This window comes from Penicillium cinerascens (assembly GCF_028974065.1).
Source record: "Penicillium cinerascens strain IBT 15544 chromosome Unknown contig_9_segment0_segment0, whole genome shotgun sequence".
Lineage (NCBI taxonomy): Eukaryota > Fungi > Ascomycota > Eurotiomycetes > Eurotiales > Aspergillaceae > Penicillium > Penicillium cinerascens.
The window spans coordinates 2739452-2752002 of NW_026695296.1; the positions used below are offsets into that span (position 1 = coordinate 2739452).

At 50.7% G+C, this 12551-nt stretch overlaps 1 protein-coding gene across 1 annotated transcript; it reads right to left on the reverse strand.

The window, feature by feature from the left end:
- Positions 1-4372: 4372 nt before the first annotated feature.
- On the reverse strand, positions 4373-6089 carry N7498_007864 (WD40 repeat domain-containing protein; the record flags this gene model as incomplete). The annotated part of the gene is made up of 3 exons (XM_058454926.1): positions 4373-4698; positions 4728-5412; positions 5553-6089. Coding segments are annotated over 3 exons (1548 nt in total), but the record flags the coding sequence as incomplete, so codon positions are not given.
- Between the last annotated feature and the right edge of the window lie 6462 nt (positions 6090-12551).

Here is a 12551-nt window from a genome sequence, read left to right on the forward strand (position 1 = left end):
GATCATGATAGGCTTGCCATGTGACTGAAATTGTACTCCCCTTGTTAGGCGAAGGTCGACCGTAAGGCAAACTTCGCCCGTTGCTCGGCGAAAATTATCCTGACCAGCTCCTCTAATCCACACTTGCGCATGAGTCGCGAGATCAGGCCAGTTCCAAACGAGAGACGGTTTCATTTTGCGAGTTGATGGCGTGACCCATATGAGAAATTGAGCATGATTTATCGGCTGAAGACAGGCCAACTGCGCGGTTTTTCGCCATTGGCTGGTGCTACCGAGATGCCACGGAGCATCTGTGTCATGCAAGAGAGGCAAGCAAAACCGATTTGACGACAATCGGGTGCTAATGCTTTCAAATCCGTACGCCTGCCTCATATCCGCCCCTCCGAGGTTGATTACACGGCTCCGGTGTGACGTCTGCCTGAGACGATCTTCAGTGAGGTATTTAGGCCATTGAATAGGGGCGAGAGGGCGCAGCGCCTGCGGTCATCAGGCAACCGAGCTGCGACTGAACATAGCAGTGACGACGAGGATAGCTGAAGAGAAAGGTCGCATGAACGTGGCACCAGAACAAATTCAGGCGCAAGGGTAAGAGTAGATTATCGAATTGAAGAAACATAGCACCAAGTTCGGAATGAGGGGACTAGATAAGCTAGATGAATGTGAGACTAATGTACCACGTTGTTCGTGAAAAGACTCTTCCAAAGCCCGACCATTCTCCTGAAACGTCACCTGCGTAGCAAGAGCTGCAAAAGTGGAGAGAACCAGGATTCAGCCGTAATTTGCGACCGGGAAAAAAGGGGAGGCGAAGAAGGGATATGGGGCGGACAAGTGTTCCGGCTGGGGGGCAAATGAAGGGGCGCAGCAATGAGTGCAAAATAAACGGGACGGAGGGAGGAGGAAAGAGAATTGGAGAAATCGGAGGGAGAGGTCGGATCTTTTATGTCGGGCGGTCTGAGGAGGTTACGTGACAGTGCATTGGAGCGCTAAACCTGACGAGGCAATTCATATGTCCGCCGTTTACATTAGCATTGGGCTAACTGCCCCTTCTTTTCTTTTACAGCGGCAATGTTGAGAGCGAAGGAAAAGAAGTGTTTTACTTGAATAGAATATCTACCGCCACCCGGTACGTATACCTTCGCACCCCCAACTCACCGTGACCAGTTAGCAACGCGTAACACCATGGCCCAATCATCCCGCGTTCCACTATTTACGCTGGAACCAAGCATCGTCAACTCTTGATTGCCCAAAGCTAATAGTAATGATATTTCAGACAATATTCTTCGAGCGAATTTGCCAGAACACCGATTGAAAATCCATTAGCCTTCAGTCGTCTACTTAGCCACCATTCGGCCTCTCCAAACCCCTAATTGGTGTTCTATTAGAGCTTCAATCATGCTATCGCCAACACAAGGCCACCATGAAGAATATAGAAAGGAAAAAGATAAGATTTAACTGCACCGTACTATCTACTTCTCTCATAAGACACCGCAATCTTCATTGGTTTTGCACTGTAACTCCTGCGCCTTGGGCTAGTTTGATAGAAAGTACACGTACAATGAGGGGCTATGAGACTTCAAACGCCAGATGAAGAGGGGTATATGAGGAGATTGGGGTGGCTGAGAAGAGGTTTTCCAGGGAGGGCAAGAAATACGCCCAAATCAATTTCTACTAGCTTGGGCCGCATCGGTAATGACGGGGTGTCGATAAGTTACGCGTACCCAGTAATGTCGCAGGCCTTGGGTTTGATCAAAGGCCCGTATGTAGCATTACCGATCAAATGACCTGGACTTTAGGCGGAAAGTACACCCTCCGTTTTGTGATGGGACATGGTGAGCCAATGGATAAAATGGCTTGGAACTAGTGAGTCCGGGCCGGTATGACCGGAGCTATGTGCGCAAGACATACGAACCTAGGCCGTGTCGGCTTTCTCGGACCCCAGTGACTGGAGGGAGCCTGAGTGGGCTGCATCTGTCCACAATGGGGTTGAATCACGAGCCCTCTCATGGGCCACGTTTACTAGTGCTGCGCTACCACGCAGGGGGAGGGCCACTTTGGGCAAGAAGTGGTCTTTCCTGCTATCATAGCGTTCTGCGCAGAGTAGTATCTTCATTCTTGGGAAATTCCTCAATACGGGTCATAAGGCCAAGGTTTTCGTTTCATGACACAGCCAATAGATTCCGACTTGTTAGTGGATCAGCAGCACTTTCTCTTACTGCATCTCATCTCGATAGAATACCGCGCCAGCCCGAGAAATATTCTCTAGGGGCCTTAGCCCAGAAATGAATTTCAACGCGGATTGGTGCCTGCTCCGCACCTTCTGTTGGCGTTTTGGGGCAAGGACAAATTCAGCGATCGTCGGGAATCCTAGCGGACTTGTGCCTTCAGATTTATCCCCATCCTTCTCATAAAACTATTTTCATTGTCCTACATATGAATAAATAGCTCGTGAGAAGAGCCCGTCCGCACCGAAGTGATCGCACTACTGCTCCGCGGCTCTTCTTGTCGTCGCCTCTACGCTGTTGTTCCCTCGCTAGTTTCAGGGTCTAGAATTTGGACCCTCTGACTTGAAATTTCGACCGCGAGCTACAGTATCAATCTGCGAGTCTGAAATGAACCCTGGGAGAAGGGAGCCCTCATTCACAGTAGGAGTCTCAAGCCTCCCTGGAATCATTTACTTGATGATCTTTCATATATTAATTACGAGCCTATCACTGCAGAGCAAAAGGAGAGCACTCAAAACATCACACGACTCGAGAGTAGCTGTCGGAACAAAAGTCTTCGATGAACGCTCCACGACAATTTAGAGAATGAAGCTGCAACAACTTATGCCACGACGTGTCGAAATGTTCAGATCGAATACAATCTATTAGCGCAACGGCAGCGTTGTTGGTCAAAACTATTGGCCTCTGGTTTCTTTTCGTTTTCGTTGATCGTCGGCTCGGTAAAGTGAATCTCCATCTCAATACCTTCAAAATCGCTTCATCGCTCATGTCGTATTCTCCATTCGTGAGAAGTATATTCAGGATTTTCATTGACTGGCATGATTTCTCGCGGCGCTGTAAATATGGAGAATGGAAAGGGTGGGACCAGAGTTCACCCTTGTGATTAAGAAGCAACTTCACCAATCCCACGTGGTTTCGCTCAACAGCAGCGTCGAGTGAAACGCGACAGTGCAGGCCGAGAGTCAAATTCGGAGGTGCTTGGTGTTTAAGCAACAACCGGGCGACATGAAAGTCCCCATTATCTGTTGCAACGTATAATGGGAAACGGCGATGGAATTTGTCAGGGACATCTAGCTGGGCGCCCTTATGTAGAAGAAATTGAATAATAATGTCGTCTGGGTCGGTTGATCTTGCGTTGATCGCGATAATTAAAGGATTGATGTAACCTCGAAAATTTATCGCCGCAAATTTCTGGGCCATCGAATCATGGCCGCCAAAAAACGAATTCTCGTCGGAATGTTCCGCGTAGCGTGCATAGTCATCGAACCTCCTGATGAGCTGAGATACGTTAGGAATCTGTTGTATGAGGTCTAGGCTCCCTAGGTGAATTGCATAGAGTAGCGCTATCAGGTGTCCTTGAATCGACAACGCCCGGCGGAGCTGGTCGTACAAATCGCGTGTATGAAAAAGGACCAAGAGATGGTAAAGATCGTAGACATCCAGGCTTAGCGTTATGAGATGAAAAAGTTCCAGGGGTAGCTTCTCAAGATGACCCATGTTCACATGAAAATCACATCAAAGAGAAAGAATAAAGCAAGACTAATTATATGTGTCCTGGTTGATAAATGTAGGATTCTTTCGGGTGGTGACTAGAGTTGGTCCCTAGTTCCTGGGAACTGAATGGGGCGGGCGTGGTTTATTTCTAGAGCTGTAACAATACATGAGTAGGTAACTTATGATACAGTACGTCCCGAAACTGGTGCAACCACTACACTCTTCGATTGACTTTCCTGGCCCTTACAGTCGTTCTCGAAATTGGCTTGACCAGTGCACACTCAATCACTCTTTCCTGGCCCCACAGCCAAGGACCTTAGTGCCGATCATTTATTGAGGGGGCCAGGTTAAATCGAGGAGCAACGTAAAATGCACCATGTATGGTACCGTATCTTGCTACTGTACGGAAACTTACACCACGCGTAGAGAGCTCAATGGAATTCCATGGAAGCCGATGGTGGGTCTCTGCGAATCATGCGGAGAGTCTCCACCTATATAGTCACATTGACTGCTACTCTAAGCGTAAGTACTGCAAATTTATGGAATATTCAATAGGCAGGATAGAGCCGAGTAAATTCTCATTTTCTCGCAGGCCCTTAATTCATACAGAGATTCGAAAATAGAAAGAAAGAGCGGAAACAAAAATCATTTACCATACAAAACCGGAAAAAGGAAATCCGCCCTGATGTGTGCCCCATGGCAAGTGTATTGCCGTTTGTCTTAAGACACCTGGGTCGGGATTCTACAGGTAGCCAGAGAACCCTCTCGCCGTTTAATTTTATCCATTGCCCATGCTCAATAGAGATACCCAGATTTGCACGAGGTGGATGTGACATTGAAATGTCAAACTTGGATTTTATTTCAAGAGCGCCGAAATTGGTATAGAGATGAATACCGTCGTAAGAAAATTCTAGCGTAGTGAAGAAATTTTCAATATTCCAAGTTTGCGTGAGGGCGCCCGTCGCTGTGTCCCAGAGTCGCGCTGTACAATCAGCAGAGCTTGTAGAAGACGGCCATCGGGCGAGAAAGCAACCGAATCAATCCAACTAGAGTGGCCTTCGAGTATCTGGATGAGCGCGCCTGTTGCCGCATCCCAGAGCCGTACAGTCTGATCATAGGAGCCAGACGCCAATCGACGGCCGTCGGACGAGAAGGCAACCGGCTCAACCAAACTTGAATGACCTTTGAGCGTTTGGGTAAGCGAACCTGTCTCTATTTCCCAGAGCCGCACTGTCTGATCTTCGGAGCTAGAGGCTAGCAGACGGCCATCGGGTGAGAAGGACACCGACCGAATCGAACCCGAATGGTCTTCGAGTGTCTGGGTGAGCGTGCGTGTCGCCGGATCCCAAAGCCGCACTGTCTGGTCTTCAGAGCCAGATGCCAGTAGCCGGCCGTCGGGCGAGAAGGCAACCGAATGCACGGAATCCGAATGGCCTTCGAGTGTCTGGATGAGTGCGCCTGTCGCTGGGTCCCAGACCCGTACTGTCATATCACCAGAGCCAGACACCAGCAGCCGGCCGTCACGCGAGAAGGCCACTGACTCAACAGGAATCGAGTGGCCTTCAAGTGCCTGTAGTTCTGCACCCCAATTTTCTTCAACTCGTGGAAACTGGCAAATCCAAGTAGGGAGCTCTTGTCTGAAATCTCTACGAATTATTGCCGATTGGGGTGCAAATATAAGTCCGGCACAGTAAACCTGAAGAGGCGCTTGATCAACTATTTGGCGATATTTCAAAAAAAAACGCCTTGCGTCTTGACAGAAGTCCGAAATTGGGGAAAATTTGTTGCCCTAAAGCTGTCAGTGTGAATCCTGTGTATGACGATCTTCAAACTTACCGATATGGCTATTTGAAGGCGATCAAGAATACTTAACATGTCCGACGTGAGACCAAGTAGGCTCATTGCTTCCACCCAGTGCAGAAAATGTTTCCGTAAAAATTGCCTCTGGAGAAATAACAGAGCATTATAAACCATATCACTCGAGTACCTGCATTTATCTAGATGATATGCCCAGTATCGACAGGCGTACTGCAACTCAGGGGGAATGTAGGCATCAACTGTCCGACGATCAACTTCAGCACGTAGGGTGCCATCACTCGGCAGTCTACATATATTCTTCCGAAGATTTTGACACATCAGCAGACATTGCCTGGCCAGCCTATAGTGCATCTCTGTCTCATTCACCCCCAAAGGTGTTTTGCTGCGGGTCTCCGGATTGAGAAGAAAGTCACGGAATGACAGGTGAAAAAGGCGTACTGGAACTGCCTCGCTATCTGGCACCTTAAGTACGGAGTGCAGCTGGTTTAGACGAAGATGTATCAGCCTTTCAGGAACATCCAAAAGCTTCGATAGTGAGATTACTGAGAGTGGACTTTCTAGGATCAGGTTTCAAAAATGATTCATTTGCTGCCTGTCGAGGCACTGCAAAATAATGCGGGACGCAAAAAACATATTCGTCTTTCTTCTTTCAACATTCCCCACTTGAACGGTCATGCCACATCTGTGCTTTCGGTTTGGTTTGAGATTGGTACGGTACTCGGCAACGCATGATGAGCTGGCTCTTGGTTCCTGCACCAAAGTGGGGCGCTAATAGGAGTGGCCACCGCCTGCGTGTAAGAGCTTGCAGTAGATCTCTGTGTAAGGCATCAGATGAGGAACGGTCGCTCGAATTGAGAGTTGTGTCTTATTTCTCGTAGGGATGCGTTGACCTATTGGGGAACTACTTATTAGTGGCATCAGCCATGAAGAAAGTTCACGACGTGTTGAACGACTCAGGGTGGTCAAGTACCGAGATACATGAGCCCACGAGTTATGCACGCGATTACATACGCCCTTGTTGACCACGATCATGTGAATCCTGGATCTATACTTTTGTTGAACTCCTGTATTCGCAAGCTTTCTTCTAGGCCCGCGTTGACCGCTCGTACGGATCTATAGATCATATTAGTGGGCATTGAACACGAGATGGTTACCTGCAATCCAGCTGCGGTATCGCACGCAGCCGTTGGCCGACACAGTGAGTGACAGCAGGGTCGGCGTGACTGCATGGTTGACCCTGACTAGTGGACTATGTTAAGGTTGGTCAACCACGCACGGGAATGCACAAATAGTCCGTTGATCGAGCGGCGGCGCTGAACAGCTGCATGCGGCGTTCGCTTCGGCATCGACTGCGTTTAACGTATAAGCGAGTCGTTGAACTAGGACTTCTGCATCGTCTTAGCTGATGATCCCGTGTTCACCTATGCCAGCCGTACGGACACGATTCGTGCCCAGGCCCATATTTACCCGCGAGTAGATTTTTGCATCATTGCGAGGAAGTCGGTTGAACTGCCGAGGATGTTTAGACTGCGCTAAGCAGGTTTGTCGCATGGACGAGAAATGACCTATGTTCAATGGATGCGAGACTTGTGTTCTAGTGGTTTGGACCGCAGGTCAATGGAAATGAGAAGGTGTATATGTTCACTGCGCCGAAGCGGAGTCCAATTCGATCAACAATGGACGAGTGAGGCGAGAGAGACAATATTGGTGGGATGTTGGGTAGAGTTGTGGGGCCGGATGGCTTGGTTAACGCCGAAGTGGTCCGAGAAAGCATTCTACGGATTGCAGTTACGCTCGATCGAGAACTTATCAGTTCAACCACGGCCTAAGCGGTGTCCCACTTCGATCACCAACGTATGGGTGAGGTAGAGAGACTATGTTGGTGTGATCCGAGATGCAGCTATAGGGGCCGGGTGGCAGGATCGGGCTACAGCTGCACTCGACCGGGAGGATCTATGTTCAACTGCGGTCCAAGCGGGATGCAACTTGAACTTTGTTCCGGTCACAAATGGACCAGTGAAGCGGACGATAGAGTGTTGGTATGATCTCTACATGTAACTGCACTGAACCGGGAATGTCTATGTTCAACCGCGATCCGAGCGGAATGCAGCGCGAACGTTATCCCTGATCAACAATGACCCAATGAAGATGAAGATACGGCGTTGGTGTGGTTAGAGGTACAGCTTGCGGGGCTAGATGGCAGGGGCAATGACCAGGTCGTTCGAAATAGCATTGAACATCTACTAGACCCAGCTAACCAGATTCAAAGCATCTTTCTTGAACGGCGGCCCAAGCGGAACACAATATGAGCGCCACCCCTGGTCAACAGACAAATGAAGCTAGCGAGATAATGTTGATGTGATTGAGATGCAGCATGGGAGCCAACTTAGCCGATCAACCGAAACGCAATTTGAGCAGGTATGCTTTCGGTTTTGCGTGGGTCTACACTTTTGCGATGCATCCAACGCCCTCATGAAGCCCAAAGGATTTGGTGGCATATTCTGCACAGCACGGTAGCGACATCGATCCTGAAAATCCTATAGTTTACACCCAGGTGCGTTTTCTCACATGCACAGGCCCCCCTCAACCGTCCCACTCCTCGACACTAAGTCTTCGGCTAAGGGGCAGTTTGTCTCCGGATATCATATCCCACAGCCGACCCATCATAAAAGATCCATTGGTGGACAATTTTATTCTGCGATGACAGGGCCTGGAGCACGACAGCCGCTGTAAGTAGCCTTTCCGGGAACGCCCTTCGCCTCGCAGCGCAAGCCAGCCGATCCCACTGAGGACACCCTGAAAGTACTGTACTAGATCGACTACGCTCGTGTCTTTCTGCCGGATGTGCTTAGAGAGGAGGATACTACGGCATCGCCGCTCACTGTAGTACTGTACGTCCCTGGACTCGTAGACGATCATGATGGGCTACGGCAACGACGTCTGGAGCAAGGCAGGTTCCATCAACTAGGGTGTCAATCCCACTGCTCGCTGGCATGACTCACTCATATGCTGTGAGTGGTTGGCTCCGTTCCTCTACAGGACTTTGGTCGTCCAGAGACCCGCCTTTTGGCCCCAGACCCCGCTCTCTCCTCTTGCCCTTAGGCCTTAGATGGACTGGGATCAGATTCTGCGCAGTCCCAGGGCAGTTTCGCGAGCGACGCCGCCATTTGTCGTTCACTCCACATTCACCCTGTGCCTGTCTTTGATCTCTAATCTCCTCGTAGTCCCGTTATAAAGTGGTAGCGCCTAAGATTTAGCGTGCTATAAGCGACGCTTAAGCGCCTCGTGACGCACGCGTCTAACATCTTCCGAGACCTAACTGCGTGAATAGTTAGCTCTCTCGACCACGCCAGGGACGGCCTGGACCGCCGGCGCTCGTTTGGCCGATCAGAGATAACAGGCGCTGTGTATGGCGCACATCCCTTCCCACTAAGCCGGATCGGGTACGATCGTCCAGGCTCGCTCCGACGCGCGCCACCTCGGTACGGTTGGACTCTTGACAACTCCAAGTATAGTTTCCAACGAAAGCCACAGACGTGCACGGATCGCGAAAAAAGTCCCATGATTGGAAATCAGGCAATCTCCTGGGATACGTTGCGTGCGCCCTGTTCGATACCGCTGTTCAGCTGTGAGAGATACAGGGATCAATTGAAGCTCGAACGGCTGCCTCTCTACGATGCATTTGCGCGGCGACGGGGCAGTGCAGCTATGGCGAGGCACATAATACAGGCGTCATGCGCTGTAGATCATGTTCTCTCCACGACGAGCCCCTATCCTTGTCCTATGTCACAATACGCAACTACGGCACCGAAGCCTCTAGGGATGCGAGAAGTGCTCGTGCCTCATCAACAGACTCGAATTTAATTCTGTTGATTTACCAGTCACTATGGCAAGTCACACTAGATGCTGTGGCAATCACTCTTTCCCCTTCGAGCTCTCACCCCTGGCCGCCAGGATTACCATCCAATTAGAAGGCACGACGAAACGCCACAAACTACAGTATCTCTTTCGTCTCCTGGACCACAGGAAGAGGCTCTCAAAACTTGATTTAGGGTCTCGACCGCACCGGATCAGCGGACCTCCGTTATGCTTAACTGTACCGCCTACCGCTCGAAGCCTAACCCGATGCCAGGCCACGGCGCTAGACAAGGTTTTCGTCGTCATTTCCTATCACTCTTATTTTCGCTAAAGGAAGTTCGTTCTCGGATCTACCGTGCCGGTCGAGGGGCTCTAGGCTGGCTCGCGAATGCGTGATTCACCTGGTCGGAGACTTCCTTTGTCCATGACGTGAGGTTCTCGAGATAATCGCCGTCGCTGCCGCCGTCGCGTTTGATCTGACTGCGCACCGACCGCACGTGATTAGCGAACGGATTCGCGCGGTGATGAAAAGAGTGAGAGCGCAACTTGCCTGAATTCCTTCTGCTGCCTAGGTAATATAATATCAGTACGGAATCTCCCTGTGAACCGAGCACGCTCACCGAGCCAATAACTGTTTGAGCTCGCTGGCTCGCAACGTGCGCTCCGGCACGCGAGATAGACGGAAAAGTGCTAACACGATCTCTGCTTGGTAGCTGCGTTTAGGAAATAGTGGCCCATCCTCTGCGGGGTACCGGCGGGAGTCTCGCACCTCTCTAGCCTTTGCGTCACTTGGCGAAGACGCTCGCCCTTCCTAGGCTTTTCTGCGTTGCCGTCTACAGTGCCGTCTGCCTAGCTCGTGGTGTGCGTTTCCCTCATCTGGGTCTGATCGGCGTGTCTAGTGGACACTGTCAGTGGCTTTTCAACGACATTCCCTGCGGGGCCACGAACCGGTCCAAGGACGAATATATTGAGCCAATTGTTAGTGTATCGGCCTACGGTTCTGGATCCTGTCCTAGCACCGACCCAGCTGACACAACGGTATGGTCTCCAGATGTTCCGAAGCCAGCGATCAGCGGCGGCCCCATCTGGTGTCAGTCTCTTCAGGATCCGGCTAACCCTATCAGAATCGTACCTACGTCGATTCGGATATTGTCACGTGGAATAATTGACAATCATGCTCGGAATCTACTGCCTCCGGCAGTTCTTCGGATCTAGCATTCTGATCGCCCGGAGGTAACCCAACCACGCATCCGAGTCGTCCAGCACCATTGGAGGAGATGTTAGGCATTACACAGACTACAAGACGACCGGCGATTTATCAACAGGAAGTGTTTTTGTGACGGAGAAGAATAGACGATATGAAATTAAATATAGCTAGCACCAAAGAATAAGTAGACAAGCGCGCAAACGTGGAGCCAGATATTTATCCTTGCAATAAGCTCTCAATGCCTTCCGCCCAACCCTCCTCACTATCGAATTGGTTGCTCGAGGAATTTGACGGTTGCTCATAGTGGGCGTTTGCTAGCGAAGCCAGACCTTGGTTCTGCTGTATGAGCGGCAGGTTGCCCACGGGTTGCTGGGTCACCGGATGTTGGGGCGGTTGCGGCCAGTACCCGTTCATCGGCCCCAAATGATTTGGGTCAAACGAATGGCTGATGAACGCCGGTTGTACCTGGTTTGTCTGCGGGTTCAGTCCCCACGGTTGGTTCGGGTCCGAGATCGCGTTCTGCGGAGGCTAGCCGAGCTGAGACGTCGACTGTCTGTTGTTGTTGGCAGTGGAGACGGGGCCCGCGAGCTGATTCGGAACAGAAGGTATACCTATGCTCATGGTGGCTCGCTGCTTACCGAGCACTTCAGATGAGCTGCCATTCAATAAGTCGTTGACCATGGGTGGCGGCGAGCCCCCGCTGGTCTCGAATATAGGCGACTGTATCCCTAAAGCCTTCAATTTGGCGCCCAAAAGGGGATCCACGGTACTCGTAGACCTAGCTGCTTCGAGCTTCCTCAGGATCAGGACGCAGGCCTGCGTTGCTATGCGATACTTTCTCACGCATTCCCGGTGGCTTCGGAGAAAATTTATCTTGACGCGGATAAAACGTCAGAAATGGATCCCCCTGAAACGACTCCAGACTCACCACGTTTTCTTTTCCTCCAATCATCGAGCTTAAGTCATTAAGAAATGCTTCTCTCTGAGGAGAAAGCCTTTTTCCAGCTCCCGGTGATCGATCAGCCCGTACCATGCTGCGATTGGGCTGGGGGCCTGCAGTGTGAAGCAAGCTCGGGGAGACAGAGACTGTAGGTTCAATACTCACCTGCACGGGAACCATGCTCATTACGATGCCTAATAACCAATGCAAAACGTGACGCTCATAGACATTGCGTCCCAGGTGAAATTGCTACCCCGCTCCTTCTGCCAAGGGTCTTCATGATTCCGAAGACCTATTCGGTCTTGAGCTGGCCAACTGTTGGACGGTACGACGGGCTCGTGGTCAAAGCGCATCTGGGAACCCCCTATGCGATTGCGTGTTTGTGGCGCACATGTTGACCTAAGGCCTGGCAAATGAAAGTACTTCAGTAAGCGCCGTTGGTGTGACTATGTATCGTTCAAAATGAACCAGAGTAGAGCAGTTCAACACAGTGCGCCTTCAACGGTGACTTGATCTGGTGACCCGATGTCTGATTGAGGAGTTCCCGGGGACCTTGAGCTAGAACCTCTTTCGCCATCATATTTAGAATGCTCCCTCCTCTTCTACCCTATCGTGCTGGTTTCTACCTCGCTTGCACGCTGAGAAAACGTTCAAGTCCCTCCTTTTCTGTTTTTGCCATACCTTTCCAACGTTCCCGATCAAAAATCTACGAGAGGTGCTCCGTACAGAACGACCAGCTACAATGAAGCAGTGGACCGCAGAGGAACGAAGAGATCTGAAACCTTTTATCGAGACCACAGCTCAACTCTCCTGGCCGGAAAAAACCAAGAAATGGAACCGAAAATTCAACACTGGAAGAAGTAAAGAGGGGATTCGCGGACAGTGGAACCGAGAGAAGCTCAAGCTGGGCGTTGAACCTACAACCACGGCTACGAGGGCACATGTATCACCAGCACCGAAGTGTGGGCGAGTGCAAAAAACAAGACCGCGGGTATCCCGGCAAGATCACCGG